Genomic DNA, 20,460 nt, shown 5'->3' with positions numbered 1-20,460 from the left:
GTAGGAAACTATGCCAAATAAGATAAGAAGAGAGGCACACTGAATTGAAAAGCAGGAAAAGAACTTATTGTTTAAAATGGGGACATAAATATCTACTGAGTTTAAAATAACTATTTCCATGTCTATTTTTTCTTATTCTTATTGTATATGTGAATATGATTTAGTATGTTATCAGGAAATGTGTATAGGCGGACGGAAAGAGTGTAACCTCATACTACCTCAGCCAATGGGGAAAGAGGAGGGCTGTAGTGGCCGGTGATAGGGATGAATAAAAGAAGGAGATATTTTGGGTTAAAACTTTGGAGAGAACCAAGCTTTGATAGCTTCTCTCCCCACTTATTGCAATAAACGAAACAAAAGGCCTTCAGTGTGTCTTGGATGGTTATTGGTCAGGCAAGTTTGCCTCTGGTCATGAAGGAAAGTAGCCAGGAGCACATAACAACTGATATGAACTAAATATAAACAAAAGGTTCTGCAGATTATATCAGCAGTTCTCAACCTATGGGTCGCGACCCCATTTGGGGTCGATCGACCATTTTTCAGGGGTCGCCAAAGAAGGCGATCCGCCATTTTCTCCCCTCAGGGGGTGCCGCTGCGCATGCACGCCGCGGCCGTGCATGGGGTGGCGCCTCCATGCGCGCGGCACCGCGCATGTGCAGAACGTTTGTGTGACGGGGGTCGCCGTCACACAAACGTTGAGAACCACTGGATTATATAAAATCTTTTTAAAATATCCAAAGATTAACATCTAGAAAAATGAAAAATAAAATAAAACTTCAAGAGAAATAGAGTGAAATTGTTTAAATATTTTAAAACATTTAATATATTTCTACTTCTATAAAGAGATTAGTGAGCATATCACACTTACTAATGTTCTCTATAAATTATTCATGCTATACTAAAGATTAAGAATCAATGCTCAGTGTAAAAGAGAATTAACAAAGCAAAGGGGATCCAAAAGTGTTAGTAATGATACTAAAAAGTTTTAAAACTTATGTCCATTCATTTAATGGGGGTTCAAAGTTACAACACCATTGGAAAAAGTGAGTTTTGCCTCCTCCTCAAAATTACCATTACACCACCCCGTGGTCAGTGATCGCAATTCAGACACTTGGCAACTGGTTTGCATTTACAACAGTTGCAGTGTCTTCTGGTCACAAGAGTGTGATTCATGACCTTTCCAGTCAGCTTCCAAAAAGCAAAGTTAATTGGGGAAGTCTGATTTGCTTAACGACTGTTGTAAAAATGGTTGCAAAATTGATTCTGGCCATGTGATGACTTAACAAGTTGTAAAATGAGGCGAATCTCACTTAACTGTCTTACTTAGCAATAGAAATTTTAGACTCAATTGGGGTCATAAATTGAGGATTACCTGTAGTAGCCAATGCTAGTTATAAGCAGGCCCTTCACCTATAGGCAATAATGAATATAATAATTAGTAAAAGAAGGGAGACTAAGAAAATAATTTTAAAAAATAAACTAAAGGGTTAACTAAATCTATACACCAATCTAACAGCAAGAATAAATTGTTCTCCTGTGCTATCTGACCCAAACAGTTAATTAATAAAAGAGTCAGTTCAGATTGAAAGGATTGGTACAAAAGGCATCACATTCGAACATATTATATTACAGCAATCGATCTAAACAATGACACAAGATCTAACAATGGCATGTTATTAAATTTTTCATCTAAAATCATAGGCAGCAAAACATCTAAAAGATCTACATAGGACAAAAAGTAAGTTTAAATAATTATATAATTCTCTTGAGAACAGTATTATTACAGTACGAATAAGCTTTGTTTTGCAAGTCCAAGGACACTTCTTTTATCTCTAGAGCAGCTCTCATATAACAAAGTTATAAAAAAAACTGCATTCAGAGGCCACTTTAATTCAAATATGCCTTTCCTCCAGGAAGAAATTTTTAAACAAACTTATTAATGAGAATCAATACAGATATAGGAGGTACCTTTGTGAAGTATAGTTGTTCTATGGCAATTATTGCACTTGTTTACAAATTCTTTATTATTAATTCATTCTGTTTTTGAGTGTATTTTAGAATTTATTTTTCACCACAAAGGAAAACTCTTAAGTCTTAATAAAGAATTCTAAATTGTCCATAGTTAACAGAGATACTCAGTATCACATATTATTTTGTAGTCGATGCAGGCTGAAAATAAAAAATAACTTTCAAATTAAATAAACTGTCTGCAAAGTTTTGTTGGATATTCTGTCCAACAGAATACAAGATAGATGGTTATCTTGAGCTCACTGCTCACTGTCTTGAGCAATAGTTGTTTTTGTGTAACACTGCTGTTACACAAAAGTAATCAATTAAGATTAATTAACGCTACTGTTCACCAAAAGTAATCAATTAATAAAGCAAAGATTATCAATGTTCAGCTTGTCTTTTATGACACTGAAAAAGTCTGCTACACCAGAGACTTCACTTTAAATGGTTAGATCTGATGCTCTATTCTAAAACACCAATAAAAACTAAATTAAATTTAAATGTTGCATCTTATAAAGAAGCTTCATAATATCAGGAAAATTGTTATTTAGACATTTTTTCCAGATGTAAAAACAATTTATCACTTCATGTAGTTCTTACACCAAATGTTTGATTCCCTGTTCACTTACTCATACCTCACCTAATGACTTAGAGGGGTGAATAGTCTATACTCTAAGACAGGGCTTTTCAACCAGAGGTACGGGTACCACCTGTGGTACATTGGCACCTGGCAGGTGGTATGCAACCTAGAAAAGTGGTAGCAGGGGAGAGGAATGAGCTGAACCAGTGGCAGCACCGCACAAGCCTGAGTAAGAGATGGCTGGAGTTGCAGGGCTGTCATGGCTCAGCGGAAAAACCAGGATCAGTGCGCTTTCCAGCTGATCGGCACTTCTTCGGGGCTGTCAGGGCTCAGTGGAAGTGCCAGGATCAGTGCCAGACTCCAGTGCCAGGTTCCAGCTGGAGCTCGGAGCTGATCCTGGCACCTCTGCTGAGCCCAGAAGCGCCGATCAGTTGGAATGTTGTAGCATCTCCAGGGTCTTGTGATTTACATTCAGATGCTTGGCAACTGATTCATATTTATGACGGTCAGTGTCCCAGGGTCATATGAAGTGACCAAAACCTGCTGGAACCACCCAGCAGACGGGGGAAATAAAAACCAAATACCCCCACCCCATTCCCACTGCCAATCCTCAACAGAAATGCTCACAACAATGAAAACCTCAGACAGGAGGAAGAACGTTGCCAGGTGGGCAAGCAGGTGTCTTGCTCGGCATTTTTTTCAGTGCCATTGTAACTTCGAACAATCATTAAGCGAACTTTTGTAAGTTGAGGGCTACCTGTACTTTATCACTTTTTTCTTTTTTTTTTCCTCATCAAGTTTTTGACATCTTGCTAGGCAACTGGTGATACTCGGATGTTGCCATATCCTAAAAGTGGTACAGTGGGTGAAAAGGTTGAAATGCTCTATGACATCTACAGGGCACCCAGACTAGGAAAGCAACCTTATAGTACAGAGACATGTAGATAGACAGCTACTAGTATTTAATTAGATCAAGACCAAATTTAATCTGCAAGTGTTTGCATAGGAACACTATACTTTCAAGCCATTATTGTTGCATTGCCTACAACTCATCTCTAGGAAATTATTATTTTGGCACTAAATAAAGTTGTGATTTACAGTAAAATGTAACCAATTTAGACTGAATTCTATAATTTCAAGCCACATAAAAATATCCATGAACACCAGAGAGCAATAATGAGAAACTTCTCAAAATCAATTTCACAGAAAGTATAAGCAGCCCCAAAAGCAAGATCTATTAAAGAAACTAAGTCATTTTAGCTTATGTGAATAGAACTTATTTGCAAAAAATACCTGAAGATCAACAGAACATCTCTATTAACCAAAAGCTAACTAACAATTGACTATGGGCAGAATACTGGCACTTGATACTGTAGTATGAGACAAAGGGAAAAGGGAGGGAGAAAATTGCAGTCAGCATTACTTTAACCATCATCACTTGACTCAACTCTGATCACAATCTGCAGTCAATATAAAGGCTTCTATACCTTCAGTGTTTTGATATTGTCTACCTACTAAGGTGAGCTAGAAATATATCCAGCAAATACTTTCATGCTTTTTTGTTAAAAAAGGGGGGTATACAAACATACTTTTAAATTCACTTTCCCAATTCAATGCCTAAATAGTATCCCGCCCTTCCCTTCCCTATTGTATGTAGAATTTAAAGGATTAAAGAGCTGAATTAATCAATGTCAAAGATAAAAGAACAGGAGCAAAATTAAATAAACCAGAGAATAGCAATTAAAAAGAATATAGTACTAAGGAGAGAAGGGGTAAGGAAAAAAACGCTTCCTCTGATGTCAGGGAAATGTCTAATACTGATCTGGCTAGATAACTTTAGGCCAGTCACTCTATCTCCGCCCAACCCCACCTCAGCGGGTTGTTGTTGCAAAAATAGGAGGTAGAAGTATTAGGTATGTTCGCTACCGTGAGCTATATATAAAAAGGAGACAAAATGACAAAATGTCCCAAATACCAGAATATAATAAAAAGAAACAAGAAACCTGACATTACTCAACGATTTTTTTTTAAAAAAAAAATCATCACGACTGTATTATGGTTGGACTAAGACATATATATGCCCCCCAAAACGGGAAAACCGCTTCAGAGGGGAACGAGCAAAGTGTATTCCTTGTTGCAGCCTACGAGAACTCTCGTTTCCCGAGGCTCAGAAACGGGAGTTCTCGTGGGCTGCAAAAAAGGTAACACGACCCGGGAGGGCAGCCTCCAAGAGTCCATGTCGCCAATACATAGTAGGGAGAGAGGAAATGTGTTTTGGGAGGAAGAGAAAAGAGCGTGCTTCGATCCCGCGACACCCGTTGGCGAAATTTTGGGAGAGAGGCAACAGATCGCAAGCACCGAGTCCCCACCCCTGGTTGCGGCAACTGGAGCGGGCGGGAGGCAGAGAAAGGAAGGGAAAGGGTGGGCAACACGGCCGCTTTCCCCCTGCGCTGCAATAGCGGCAGTGGCAGCCTGAATCTGGCGGGGTGCCCCTCATCATCTCAGTATCCTCCCCCTTCCTGCGCTACCGTTAGACTCCTCTTCCCCCCCCCCACCCACCCACGGAGGGCGCAGGCGCGCCAAAATCGCGCTCCCCTCTCCTCAAAAGACCCCCCCCGCCCCACTCCGAGCGGCTTCGGCTGACCGACGTTCTCTCCCTCTCCCGCCGTTCCTTCACACAAGCAGGCCGGGCGGGGAAGCGCGTCTCGGTCTCAGGCGCGCCGTCCCTCCTCGCCAGTCCAGAGACAACCGAGCCGCCGCGCCAGCCCGCTTTTTCCCCTCCGGCGCCGCGCGACCCTTACCAATGCCGGGCGCCGCATAGACGAAGTAGAGGAACGAGGAGGAGAGCGAGAAAAGGAAGAGAGCGGCCAGCAGCGATCGCCGGGGAAGCCTCCAGGGCCTCCAAGGGCTCCGCTTCCACCGCATGGTCCGCCCCCTCCTCGCCTCGCTTCCAGGCCAGCAGACTGAGGCGAGAAGGAGAAAGAGGAGGGAGGCGGATGGCGGCGGCGCAGTCAACTGAGGGGACGGCTGACTCGGGAAAGGCGGCGGCGGCGGCGTATCAGCGGGGGTCGTTCCTCCTTGCCTCACTTGCTCCCCCGGTGCTTCCGCGCGGCTCCCCCCCTTCGGCGACGGCGCTGCATGAGTGAACCGTTGGCCAGGAGCGCCGCTCGACGAGTCCCTCCGGCCTCCTTTATATCCTCTTTTTGACCGCTCCCGAGGCTCGAAGCGCCGGCAAACGGAGGGGGAGGAGCCGTCGAGGGCGGGGAAATCGGTGCTTTCAGGGGCTCTCTGCAAAATCCGTACTCCGGAGCGTCAAAAGCGGACCTGCTCTTGACGCGCTCCCTCGGTCTTGTCCGGCCACCTCGCAGGGACCGTCCGCAAACTCCCCTTTTCGCCCTTCCTGGTCTCGTGGGCAGCCTAGGGGGGGTGGCCTTGGCGAGTGAGGTCACCGATCGCGCTCTGCTCTGGCGGATTTCGGAGGCTGTTTTCTCTCGACCTTCTGTTTCAAAGTGTGGCTTCAATGGCTTATGACTTAGTGACTCGACTCCAACACCAGAAGGAATCTGGTAACGGCTTTCCAGACTAATGAATTGTGTAGGCGTAAGACTGCGAGATAACAGATCATTTCATCACATGTAATGAGTGCCTTTTGCCTGCCATGGACTAACACAGCTTTCCTATAATGACTTTACTTAATTTTCTGAACCATACATAAGAAGAACAGCCCTGTCAAGAATCTTTAAATATAGATTGTGTCCACACGTTAATTCACCATTTTAAAATAATTACTGAATAGCAAAATGATCCCAGTTAACACATGCCCAGCCATAATATTTGTGCCTCATTTATTTTGTGAACATAGACACTACGTATCAATTTGGGTTTATACAATCAATTGTAGGCAAACCAGTTTATTGTGTGAAAAGTCCTATTAGGATAGTCTTAACTGATTCTGTACCCTCCCTATGCATTTCCATCTTTTGCCTAATCAGCATGGTTTACAATGACCAAAGTTACAGAATTGGGCAGCCTCATAAACACTTCTAAAATTAAATACTGCAGCTATGCTTGCAGAGATAATGTCTAATACACCGTAGAGCACCAGTCTGGAGTGGTACAAAACTACTGGGAAAAATGGGACTTTTATGATCCTGAACCTATGTGGAATGACAGAAGACATCTCGGATGTTATCACTAGTTCATAGCATTGATTCTATTGATCCAATTATTTTAAATCATTTAAGTTCTAAGAGCAAAAAGCATAAAACGTATTTTATCAATTCCTCCAACTGGTGGCCATGGAAAACACTCTATGGCAAGGTCTAGATCTACTAATCAAACACCACAAAAGGCTAAAGCAAAGGACAAGCAAAAGATCAGGAAAAATGTGGAAGACTGAAAAAAATCAGAGTTGCATCTCCTTTAGGATTAGCAAGGAGGAAACCACCTGCCTACATTAGAAGAAGAAAAAAATATATTTGAAGGGTAAATCAAAGGAGACACAGAGCAGTGTCAACTTATAGAGGCACTTATAATATAAAATATATACAATATATATAGAAATATATAGAGCAGAATATAGACTTAAAGAGAAGAAAAACACAAATTGTATGGACTGCCCAGACCAAATTCTATATTCTCTCCTACAATCTTTGGAGTACATTTAGAATTATGTGCCAAAACTATTTCATGGAAAAACTCAGAAAAATCAACTACCACATCATCAATCTCTGTGAAACTAGAGCATCAACTGAAACACACAAAAATGGGAAAATAATGGTGATGAAATGCACATATCCACAGGTGAAAACCTCACACATTGCTGGGGTCATCTTCATAGTTGCTTGCTAACACATTCTAAATGTAATCATTACAAATAATTTCCATATTTTGCAAACAACAAACTAAAAACAAAGGGGAGAAATAAACCACAGCTCATAGCCAAATACTGTGTTCCACACAACAGTCATTACAACAATGAAACTGAATATTTGTACAAAGAACTTGAATAATAAGTAGCTCAGCTAGCCTTCAAAAAACATTATCATAAAAGACGTGTGCTTGAGAAAGTTCAAGATAAATATGTTAAAATTTTGTAGGCAAATTTTTAGAAGACGAGTGAAATAAAAATATTGAACAGTTGACAACCATTGTTAAATCATAAAAGACATATGTGATGAACATCTGTTTTGAGAAACCAGCATGGAAGCACTGAATTTGGCACTCTCCCAATTGGGAAATTAAAGTAGAGATCAACTTTGTATCTCCATCCCAGGGTAACACAAAGGTTGCTGTCACTGCCCTTTTGTGCCTGGGGGCTCTGGGGGGGGGGTCTGGAAGGGACACAACAGGCTTCAACTAAAGCCTTGAGATTTAAGTGTTCTCCTAGACTGGACTCATGACTCCTGCTTGAACAGCAAGTGGCAGTTATGGCTAAGAGAGCCTTTGCACAATTTCATGTTTTGTGCCAGTTGCGCATGCTTTCCTGGATCATGCCCTGTGCACAACTGTAGTGGAAAACCACAATACTTACATCAGAAGACAAGACCACAAAGGGCTGGAGAAAACAGGTTTTTATTTGTGCACAATGGTTCAGAGCATTGACATGACAAATTCTGGACCTGAGCTACTCTCAGGGAGTAATTCTTATAGCATTAACCACCCGTGACTTAGCCTTAGGGTGGCTCTTATCTACCTTTGACACACTAAAACAGAGTTTATATCTCGAAGCTACATAAGTAAAAAGGAGAGGTTCACACAAATGGTTGTCTTACCACACCTTTCTGCACGGGTGCTATCTTAAACATCTGTGACTTTTAGTTGACACTGACACTTCTTGTAAAATGGTTTCTACATAGCATGAACACATCTCTATAATTATGACACACAGGTTATATGATTTAGGTTACATTGCACAGCCAAACTTAATATCATCTATTAACTATTATCAGCAACAAGCATTCCTATTAAGATATATTGAACTTTTTCCTGCCCACCTCATAACCACTCATGCCTTGCTCATTTCATGTTTGGACTACTTCAATATGCTCTATATGAGACTACCCTAGAAGAGTATTCAAAAGCTACAGGAGGCATAGAAGGCAGCAGTGTGGACAGTTCTAGGGGCCCCTTGGGTGGCCCATGTAACACCACTGCTACATGAACTGCATGGTTGCCAGTTTGCTTCCAAGTTCAATTCAATGTGTTAATTATCATTTTTAAAGTCATTCATGCCATGAGTCCAGGCTGTAAACTATCTCATATCAGTGGGATTAGCTCTTTGGGCACAAAAGAGCACAAAACAGCTTGTACTTTCTACTAAGGATGTTGCTGATATGATTAACATTCGTCAGACATATGGTTAACTCAGTGGTGGGATTCAAATATGTGAACAATTGGTTCTCTGTGTGGATGCCACTTCTGGAAGTCCATTCTGGGCCTGGGCAACAAAAAATTAGCTACTGGTTCTGCTAAAGTGGTGCGAACTGGCTGAATCAACTGTTTCTATTCTTTTTTCATGATTCTGGCTGTGTAAATTGACTGATAAAGAGTGGAGCATAAATATTTGCATATAAATATTTTAAATCAATAAAAGAATACTCTCACTACTTGTTCAAGACGGCAACTGGCTTAGGAAGCCTTTATCTCATAAATATCAGCTTAATAAAATTATACATAACTTTAATCCTGTCCTCAAAACACTCATGCAGAAGGGCATCACAGAACGTGGTTATCTACTTCACGCTTTGGGCTCCATAACAGTTATACCAAAGTCTGCAGAAAACTTTGAGGAGGAATTTGCTTCATCCGTTCCTTGGTTCACATATCTCTGTGAAATTACTTTATATTTGCTATGAAGACATAATTCTTACAACAACCATAAACCTATTATTATTATTAACCAAAATAACATGAATAAAAATAGTATTAATAATAGTGGTGAAATTGTCAGTCCTTTATTTTTTTGGTCAAATATGGGTTCGCACACAAATATTTTTTAGTTTATATCTCTCTCACACACACATCTACTTAATACTATTTCATTTTGGAGTTAGCAATATCATGCAAAGAAAAGGAGTAAGAAATAGTAAGCCAAAAGAGCGAAGGCATTCAATAAGGAAAAGAGAAGATTTTTACAGCTAAATCTAGTTTATTCCTTTCTATCCTTATGAACCATTCCTATATCAGTGTAGAGCCCCTGTACATTCCTGACTTTTTTTGTGTTTCTTAGGTATCCATTTCCATCATGTTCAAATTATTATGATTTTCCTGACATATTCAATTCTCAGTTCCAGATAACAGTAGTTGTTATAAATAACTATTTTTGCTTCATTTTGACATTCATTCCTCACAATAGACCATACACTTATTGGATCCAATCTGATCGGTCACGGGGATCAGAGGTTTCGTCTTCTGAGCTTTCAGACTCGTGCTGGAGCCCCCATCTCAAGGAACTTCTCTGCGTGCTTTGGCCTTTCTCTGTGTGGTATTTATATTGTACCTTATAATTATGCTTTTATAAATTAAGAACAGAGTTCCCAACATTTTTTTAAATCAAGTGGTGCAGAGGAAAGAACAGCATTCTTTTGTGCTATATGTGCTGGGGGAAAAAAAAGATAAGCTTCTCTAAGAAGAGAAGTAGAGCAGTAGTTTTCAACCTTTGCCATTTTAAGATGTGAACTTCAACTCTCAGAATTCCCAAGCAGAATTCTGGGAGTTGAAGTCCACATGTCACAAAGTTGAGAAACAGTGTAATAGAGTTTGATGCCTCTCTCTGAGAATCCATGACAGTAAACCTTGTCAACATAAAGATGTGTGGACTTCAACTCCCAAAAATCTCCTGTCAGCATGCTAGCTGGAGGATTCTGGGAGCTGATGCCCATGTGTCTTACAGTTGACAAGATTGAGAAACAATGAACTACTATCCTGTTTCAAATTTAGTTGCATTCTTCTTTAACAGCCATATATTATTGCATGTTTCTTAATGGAAGCAAATTAATATAGCAATGGCTTCTTCATAAATAATTGCTGGTTTCTACTGCCTCATTAACCAGGCTTAATCAAATTAATCTAGCAGATGCCAAAGAGAAGTCATAAAGTGGCTTAATGTAACTGAGCAACAAGAAAGTCACCTCACTGAAGAAGGAAAATATGCAAGTCAGTTGTCTACCTTGAATTACTGTGCAGTTATTTTAATTATTAGATATATAACTTGCATTTGCTCCAGAGCTCAGATGGGCATATGTAATACAGTATTCCATCTTCTCAACATTGCTGGGAGTTGGGTAGCTAATCTAGTCTAAATATCCGGCTGACTGTGAGACAAACCATAGTATTTTCCCCTCACAACAGTCCTGTGAGTGTAAGAGACTGTGACAGTTTCAAAGCTGCCTGCTACAGTGAGGGTGGTCTTGAACTCAGATCTTGGCCAACACCCACACACAGACGCACACACCTGTGCACATATATATATATATATATATATATATATATATATATATATATATATATATATATATATATATATATATGGACAGACATGCATGAAATCTATCACTTATTTCTAAATAATCAAAATACTGTGTTAAGGAATAATAATCATGCTTTTGGGATCTAAAACTATGGAAAAAGTGTAGTCCATTGCATGGGTCAACCACAAAGAAAGCCTCCCTTCTAGTCCACAAACCTCCCATGTTATATAAAATGATATCTTTTAGCTGCAGGTTTTCTCTAGATTCTGTCACATGATGGGTGAAGTAGAATCCTTTTGGAGAAGGATCATATCTCAGCCATATTAACTTGGAATTGCTTAATGTTGTATTTTGAGCTGTTTGCATTGGTTGTTTCTGTTTTGTTTTGTTTTGAATTTCAGGTCCAGATTGCCTATTTATGTTGTACTTTTTAATTGTTGCAAGCCATCCAGAACCACCTATTGGAGATGGGTGGCCATATACAGTGTGTGTGTGTGTGTGTGTGTGTGTGTGTGTGTGTGTGTGTGTGTGTGTGTTCATTTATTATGAGATACCATGGATTTGCTAACCCAGCTTTACTATTGAAATGCTGGCTAGATAAATAATAACAGAATGTGCCTTACTACCAAGATAGATCAGGGAATATCCTGCCAAATACAATGCTGCCCATCCAGTTTGAACATCAAGAAACACACTTTTTGGGTTTTCTCACCCATGGGAGGTTGATGGGATTTAGACCAGGAGGCAGGCCCTCTTGTTACTGGTCTTTGCCTTATAGATCATGCTCTCTCATTCCATTTGGCACCCACCTGCCTTGTATTCAAGAATGCCCTCAAAATGATTTTATTTCAATGAGCCTTTCATATATAGATGGGCCTCTACCCTTATTGGTTTGGTGATTGTTTTTAACTATGATTTTGAGCTGCCAAGTTTTAAAGGATTTTAAGATATATTAATTTTGTACTGGTGTACTCGTGTAGTCTGCCAAGAATCATATATATTGCAGCTGTTTACAAGATCTATATATGTCAGGGAATTGCGTAGCAAGTGTCCAATTTAAGTCAGAGACACTGACAAGAACTTGTCATTTTATATAAATACATTTATGCAAAATAAATATATTTAACTTTTATATTTACAGCAGACAGGATGCTCAAGTACACAGGAACATCATGAGGTTAAAAACCTCAGATAGCATACAGACCACACAGAAGAAAAAGGTGAAAAAAGGGAAACACCCCCTTTACACCCACAGCAACCAATCATACCATATATGGAAACCTGACTTTTGGTTTCCATTTACCAGATTAATACATGACTTTCTAGATGGAAAAATGAGAAAGAAATGAAAACAGCTAAATGTGTGTACAAAGGACAGAAGTGGCAATACAGGAAATCTTTGACTTACAACCATTAGTAACCATTCAAAGTTACAACAGCATTAAAGAAGTGACTTATGGCCAATCCTCACACTTATAATCATTGCAGCATCCTCACAGTCACAAAATAATGATAAAAATTCAGGTACTGGGCAACCAATATGTATTTACCACAGTGCCAGAGTCCTGGGGTCACGTGATCACCCTTTGCGACCTTCCCAACTAGTATAATCAATAGAGAGGCAAAAAAAGGTTGTAAAATCGGGACTGAGTTATTTAACAACAGAAATTCCACTTCCAGTTGTGGTTGTAAGTTTTTTTTTCAAAAAGTTTTTTATTTATAATACAGTTAAAACAAAGAGGGACATAACATGACATTCCAGAATAAATATTCCTAACAATTTGTTCCTCTTAATACATAAAATTAATACATCATTCTTAATCACTATATAAACTTATTCTTCTATACAATATAGTTACATATACAGTTATATATATTTCTGTCTTATCACTAACTTGAAGCCCGAGCAGTTCTCCTTGATTCACACCACTAATAAAATTTGTCCCAGATTTCAAAGTAATCTGATTCTGTCTTATCCTTCATTTCCATTGTGAGCCTATCCATTTCAGCACACGATAAAATTTTATATAAAATCTCTTCTTCCGTTGGAATTCCTTTATTCCTCCAGTTTTGAGCATATACCAATCTAGCAGCCGTGAGAATGCGCAACATCAAATAGAATACCCCTTTGTCGTATTTCTGCATGGTTATGCCTAGTAAAAAGAGTTCTGGTTTTAACTCTACCACTAGCATTAATATTTCTTCCAGCCATTTTTTAACCTTATTCCCAAAATCATGGGCTCGTGGGCACTCCCACCACATATGGTAATATGTCCCTATTGCCAATTTACATTTCCAGCATTTTGATGAAATATTTGAACCCATTTTAGCTAATCTTATGGGTTGGAAATGTCATCTATAGAATATTTTGTAGAGATTTTCTTTGTAGGAGGTGGCCAGAGTGAGCTTCCTGTTTCTAACCCATAATTCTTGCCAGATGTGCAGATCAAAGTTGAGATCAAAATCCCTGCTCCACTTTAACATGGTCTCTTTTACCTGTTTCTCATACATTGCCTGATCTAACAAATAATGATATAGTTTTTTAATCATTTTATCCAGCCCTATCGGTTCTAGTTTTAGGTCTAACTCTTTTTTGTCTTTCCAATATCTCGCCTGCAGTATGCCCACTGCAGGTATGCCCACCATTCTAATTCTATCCCTTCGTCTTGAAGAATTTTCCTGGGTTTCAATTCTCCTCTCTCATCTAAAACATTTTTATATGTTATGATCTTTCCTAGTTGGATAAACTTTGGATGTACGTGCATTTCTACAGTTGTGGTTGTAAGTTAAGAACTATCTGTATGCAAAACAATGAAAATAGATACTAAAGCTTATTAAGAACTAAAATGGTTAGGAAGAGCTTCAAAATGATTTGTGCGGGTACTAGGATGTATCTTTTGGGCCCATCGTATCAAAGGTCAGGAGAATTGGAGTATCTTAAAACAACTCTATAGATTTTGGTTATGTTAGTGCTGGCAGCATTTGCTTGCTCTTAGAAAACAAAATTTTTCATGAGTGCCTAATTATAGTGCAACTGGCTTAGTTGGTCCTGTTCTTTGGCAATTGCTAAGAACAACTGTGAACAACGTGTAATGAATATTGGCAGTTGTTTATTTTAATCAAGACAGAGTTATAACTAATATGCTTGATTTAACGCCTAATCTTTTACAAATAATATTATCATACTGTAACAATTACTTTTTAAAACAACTATTTCTGTATTACATAAGGATTTAGTCTAAATCGTACTTGCATTTATTTATTTAACTTATATGAACACCAAATTGGCAAGACTCAAAGCAGTTTTTCCAGCATGGCACTTTGGGCAAGGATGATAAACTAGTGTAGTGATGACTGATACCATCTAGTATCTGATACTAGATACCATCTAGTATCTGTAGTGATGACTGATACCATCTAGTATCACGAGGAAAATTCTCTTTGCTACCATCTAGTAGTCAGATGGATTTTTTTCAACTCAATTCTGGTAGCTATAGAAGCTAGGTACCAAGTTAAACTGTGTCAGCCTTCACAGGCAAACCAGATAGGAAACATAACCAGATTCTATTTTATTGTAAGGAATAGAATAGAATAGAATAACTTTATTGTCATTTTAAATGTACACTAATCAGCATAAATTAAAATGAAATGTTGTTGCATTCAGCTCCCAATGGGTAACCGCCTCCAATATATACTACATAAACATGATAAAAAATTATGCATATACCCACATATACACAAATATATGAAACAACACAGTCTAGTTCAGATGTATACATATACATGGTGAGAAAAAAGAATCCTGTGAATTTACAAGACGGATGGCATAAGGAACAAAGCTGTTACAGAATCTGGTAGTCCTCCTAGAAATACTTTGAAACCTCCTGCCTGAAGGGAGCAACAGAAACAGACCGTGAAATGGGTGGATAGGGTCTCTAACAATGTTTCGAGCTCTAGGCACATAGCGCTTGTAAGCAGTATCCTGAATAACGGGAAGCAAGCTTCCTATAATCTTCTCAGCTGTCCTTACCACTCTTTGCATGGACCTTCTATCTGAGGCTCTGCTGCCACCAAAACAGACAGTGATGCAGTTTGTTAAAACGCTCTCAATCGTGCCTCTGTACAAAGTGGCCAGGACAGAAGGAAAAAGATATGCTCTCCTCATCCAACACAGGAAGTGCAGACGCTGGTTTGCACACTTCATTAAAGATGAACATATGAAGAGACCAAGTCAGATTGTTAGTTATCTGCACCCCAAGTATTTAATACTGTTGACCACCTCAACAGCTGCTGCCTTGATACAAAGTGGAGTATGACTATGCCGGCTCTTTCTAAAATAAAAAAATGATCTCCTTTGTTTTATTAACATTCAGAATCAGGTTATTTTTTATCTTTATTAAGGCTACCTTAACAGAATCTTTCAAGTGTGCAAGTACAAATGTCCCACTGTCTCTTTTTATAGCCTGATCAATTAGGATAGGTCTTTCCTAAGTTTCTCTCCATTAAGTAACCATTGCTCTTCCCTCTGTGGGCTGTTTGTTCCCTAGGCAACATCTCTTCCCCTAACTTCTCAAGGTCATTCCCACACCATTAAAGATCCCTTGCATGTGGTCACTAAGCATTGTACCAATGACTATTATAAATATGGATCCCCAACTACTTTGGGGCTCTACCTATACTCATGGACTCATAATCTATTTAAAAACTTAAGCATACCATGATATTGCCTGATGTGCCTTCCAGCTCCCCTCTTGTATTTCTTAAGCATAATCCCAATGCAGTACCCAATATATGAGGGTGATGCTAATCCTTATTTCTATTTCATTTCCTTAATTACCTCCTCAAAGGGATGTGGTGAAAGGCAAAGGCAAGAAAAAAAGTGTTCTTTCTTGAAAGATTTTTGGAAAGAATCAATGGTTAATCAATACTGATGTGCCATTTGTCTTTTACCGTTTACTTAGGGGTTTCTAGAAGCTTTCTTCTCTGACAAATTTCAGGAAAGCACCTGGTGTTTTCTGTAACAGAAATAATATGCTTTTCCTCAGGGATCACTCACTTCATCTGAGGGATCTGCACTCTGACCCAGGGGAAATGAGAACAGTTCCTTCAGAAGTACTGAAGCCTGTCATAATTTCATTTATCTTTTCAGTCTCAGTCTAATCCCCTCACTTTAAAAATGTTTTAATCTGATGATTCCTTTTATGAGATGGATTAAGTTAAAAAAGCTAAATTCTCTGAAAATGCTAAGTTTAGCTTTATCAACTCTTTGCCTTCAAGAAACTGGTGGAAAATTAGCATACCTTAAAGCTACATATATTTTGATTCATAAATAGTTGGCTGAGCTTGATTTTCCAGTGTTAAGTCACAGCTCATACTTCCGTACATACAATGTTATGTAGTAAGTTTTTTTTTATTAAAAAAATTGTATTAGAGAGGCACAGTTGGAAATAGCCTACCCCTGGCCTAGCCCATTTCAACCTAAATTTAATCTAAATTTTAACAAACTCAAGTGAAACATTTTTATTCTCTTGCACTTCAGTAGCAAATCAACATTTCCCCCCCCCCTTGTCCACAGTAACTTTACAGCTCTTACTGTTGGACAGAATGAAGTAATTTATCAACCAGCACATGCTGAGAGATGTGGAATGACACCTATTGAAAAGATTGGACAACCATTTATCTGAAATGGTACAGGGCTTCCTGCTGAGCAGGAGGTTGGACTAGAACATCTCCAAGGTCCCTTTCAATTCTGTTATTCTGTTCTGTTTTATTCTTTACCTCCTTAACCCTTTTCTTAGGTTGACTGGATGCCTACATTGAAAAATAAAACCATTTATCTGCCCCAATGACTGGCAATTGTATGTGAAATGATGGAGGAACATCATCTTGATCCTTCACTGAACTGCATAATCTCTAATTTTCTTCACAATAAGTGGTCGTACACGAGGCAGCTATCCTACCAGACTGGTCAAAAAAATCAAGATGGCAGCTGCAATGGTGTGGTCGAAGCGTCATCTTGTGGGAGAACATTTAAAAATAAAAATATATATTCTTTTAGTATTATCATGTAATCATATTTTATATTTTATAATTATCATTGTATAATCAATTGTCTGAGTAGATGCTTTGAGTATATAGGGAACATACAAGCCTCAGGTGGAGGAAGGGGGGAGAACAGGAGTTACCATGGGGCCTAGTGTGAGTCACCATCTAGGAATTGTTTTTAAGTACCTTTTGGTGCCTGGTACCCCTACTGGATCTAACAGGTGTAGAAGATGGGAGACATCTCTCCTCTAGAATTGATATAGGATAGTAGGGTAGGGTTCTTATTAGTATAATGTATTCTGTTTAGGCGCTTCTGATAGATTGTAACCTCCAAAGCCTAAGCCAATGGGGCCATGGGGGAGGGAATGAGGCGTCGTGATAGGATGTATAATAATATGTGATTTTGGAATTTGGGGTGTGGTTCAGTGCTTGGCTACATTGCATTGCCTTCCTGAATCCACCACGCTCTGCAAACCGTTATTTTTTTAGATTTGGATGTGAAGTCTAATAAACTTCCTTTCTATTTGTAACTCAGAGTGGATTTCAATTTGTGACTATTTTTGTGTCTAACAATTTTGATGCCGAAACCCGGGACTCAATGGGATTTCGTTTGGGACTCCCTAACTTGGAGGACGATGTGGAAGGCATGCCCTGTCGAGTTCGACAGTCCAGCTTCGAACTCCAGGAGAGGTGGGTGCTGAACAAAACCTAGAGCCCTACGAACCTAAATAGAAGTTGCAAATAGAAACGAAAGGTGAGGGAACCAGGTATAGAGATTGCTGGCCTCAGGAAAAACCGGGTAACTTCATGCACGGACCTAGGTGAGTAAGATCTGGGGTGGCCAGATGAAAACCACCTAGGCGGGGGGAGGACTGGGTAGGACTGTTTGAATCTGAGATCTGTGAGAGGAGTGCATTAGATGTCCCAAGTACCACAGGGGGTAGCAAGATGGTGTGGTTTTGCCATACCCTCATGAGAGGAGTGGTGGAGAAAAAGAGAGAAGCAGGAGCTTGGTGAAGCGAAAGTTGGTCTCATTAGGTTGGTAAGGATAAGATAACAGTACGGTAAACCAGTATGGGCAATTCTCGGAGTGTTTCCCCAAAGGTAATGTGTGAAGAAAACAAGGAAGAATCCTAGGTTGAGCATAGATACAGGGAGTCCTTTAGGACTCCTACTAAGTAATTGGGGTAAATCACCTTATAATAAGATAATTGATAGATTAAATTTGACTAGAGAAGATATGGTGAATTTGTGTTGCTTTGTTTGGTGGGAGGAATTGGAACCTGGCCCCAACAACAGCCAGAGAAGGAGGAAAATGTATGTTCAGAGGGGTACAGAGAAAGTAAGGCAGAAAAGTAAGAGGATGGTAGCAACAATACAGCAAGTGATGAAGCAGGAAAAACCTCCTAGAAGAGAGTTTGGGGATAAGCAGAGTCCTTTTGAGACAAGATATAGGAGGGATGAAAGGAACCAGTATGTTAATGGGAGTAGAGGAAGGGGATTTGGAGGATTTCAAGGTGGATGTTGCCTCGTCTTGACACACAATCAATTGAGTCAAAATCACCACGTCAGGAACGAAGAACTTCCAGTTTATTTCAGTACAGAAACGAATTAAAGTCAGCACTGACAACCATTGCATTCATGGTTTCTTTATACATTTTACAAGACTCCACCTATCCCCACACCCATGCTACCACCCATGCGCCACCGCCCCCTCCGGAACGCCCAACACTCCTAGAAGGCCATCCATCCGATTATCCAGACCTGCAGCTGCCCTTCCCGACGCTTCGACGGCTTCCCGACGCTTCGGCAGCCCGGTTACGTCCATTGGTGAAAGTAGCCTCAGTTCAGTGTCCACGTAATAAACTTGCTCGTAAGTCATTGGTTACGGCACCCGCGCATGCGCTGTGCCATCCGGAGTGCCGTTCATGCTTGGGCGGCTCCGGCAGGATCAGCTGGCCGTCGGAGCCTGTCCTGCGCATGCGAGTCCACCAGCCGAACCGTTCATGCTTGGGAGGCTCCGGCAGGATCAGCTGGCCGTCGGAGCTTGTCCTGCGCATGCGCGTCCACCAGCCGAATGTCGGGCCTTCCGGACGGCGTTCAGGGAGTCGAGGCTTTGCTGGATACGGTAACCCGAACGGCCTCCGCTACGGCCCGACATACTGCCCCCCTTCACCAAGGCTCCCCCTGAAGAAAGGAAAAGAAAGGTCATATCGATTCCCTCGCATCCCCCTTCCCGACTCGCGCTGCACTACCAGACGTTGGTTTTCTAGGATGTCGGACATGGAATTGTTTAACTAATCGAGGGGCCCGTACATCATCTGCCCGCACCCACGTAGCGTCAGACAGAGGGTAACCCTTCCACTTAATCAAATAGTATAATTTCTTTTGCTTAATATGGGAGTCGAGTATGTCTTGTACTTCATATTCGCCACCAACGACAGGGCCTGGTTCAGCTCCCTTTCGGTACATATAGACCGGTTTGATCAAACTACAATGAAACACCGGATGCACCTTTCCCAACAATCGGGGTAACTGTAGTTGTACAGCAACCGGATTAATGATACTTACAATTTTGAACGGACCAATGTACTTAGGTCCCAATTTCCTGCACGGGATTCTCAATTTCAGATATTTGGTGGACAGATAAACTAGTTGGCCCACAATGAACGGCTTACATGGCTGCCGTTTTTTGTCCGCCTGCTCCTTCATCTTTCGTCCATATTCCACCAGCGCTGTTTTTACAGCCGCCCATGCTCCGGATACCCTTTGGACCCACTCCCGTGGAATATATGGCTGTGCTTCCAAGTTCCGACATTCAGGTATGGGAACAAAATCCTTCTCCGAAACCACCTTAAAAGGTGCAAACCCTGTACTGGTATACACGGCGTTATTATACGCAACTTCCGCAAACACTAGGAGGTCTGCCCAGTTAGCCTGCTGATAGGACACATAACTCCTCAAATACCTCTCGACTGCTGCATTAGCCCGTTCAGCGGCTCCATTAGTAGCAGGATGGTATGCAGTGCTAAGTCCCTGTAATGATCCTAGTAATGCTGTGAAGCCCTTCCAGAACCGTGCCGTAAATTGAACCCCCCGGTCAGATATTATTCGCCGGGGGGCTCCATGAATCCGGTATATATGAGTCAGAAACATGTGGGCCAATTTCTGAGCAGTCGGCAACTTTCTACATGGAACAAAATGGGCCTGTTTTGAGAACAAATCGATTACTGTCCAAATTACCGTATGTCCCTTACTACTTGGCAGTTCTACGATGAAATCCATGGCGATATCCTGCCATGGATGTTCTGGGTCAGCCACCGGCTGTAAGCACCCCACCGGCCTTCCTGGTCG

At 40.5% G+C, this 20,460-nt stretch overlaps 1 protein-coding gene across 1 annotated transcript in view; it reads right to left on the bottom strand.

Annotated features, from left to right (window-relative positions):
* Positions 1–6,293, bottom strand: part of B4GALT5 (beta-1,4-galactosyltransferase 5) — an 86,295-nt gene extending 80,002 nt beyond the window's left edge. Inside the window, exon 1 of the mRNA XM_039351229.1 lies at positions 5,392–6,293. Coding sequence (XP_039207163.1) covers positions 5,392–5,515 — 124 coding nt within the window. The 5' untranslated portion in view covers positions 5,516–6,293. The remainder of the gene's footprint in view (positions 1–5,391) is intronic.
* Positions 6,294–20,460: the final 14,167 nt, after the last annotated feature.

This window comes from Crotalus tigris, unplaced genomic scaffold (genome assembly GCF_016545835.1).
Source record: "Crotalus tigris isolate CLP2741 ecotype Arizona unplaced genomic scaffold, ASM1654583v1 scf7180000018371.15429387391:27106975, whole genome shotgun sequence".
NCBI lineage: Eukaryota > Metazoa > Chordata > Lepidosauria > Squamata > Viperidae > Crotalus > Crotalus tigris.
This window is presented reverse-complemented; position numbering and strand designations above follow the sequence as displayed.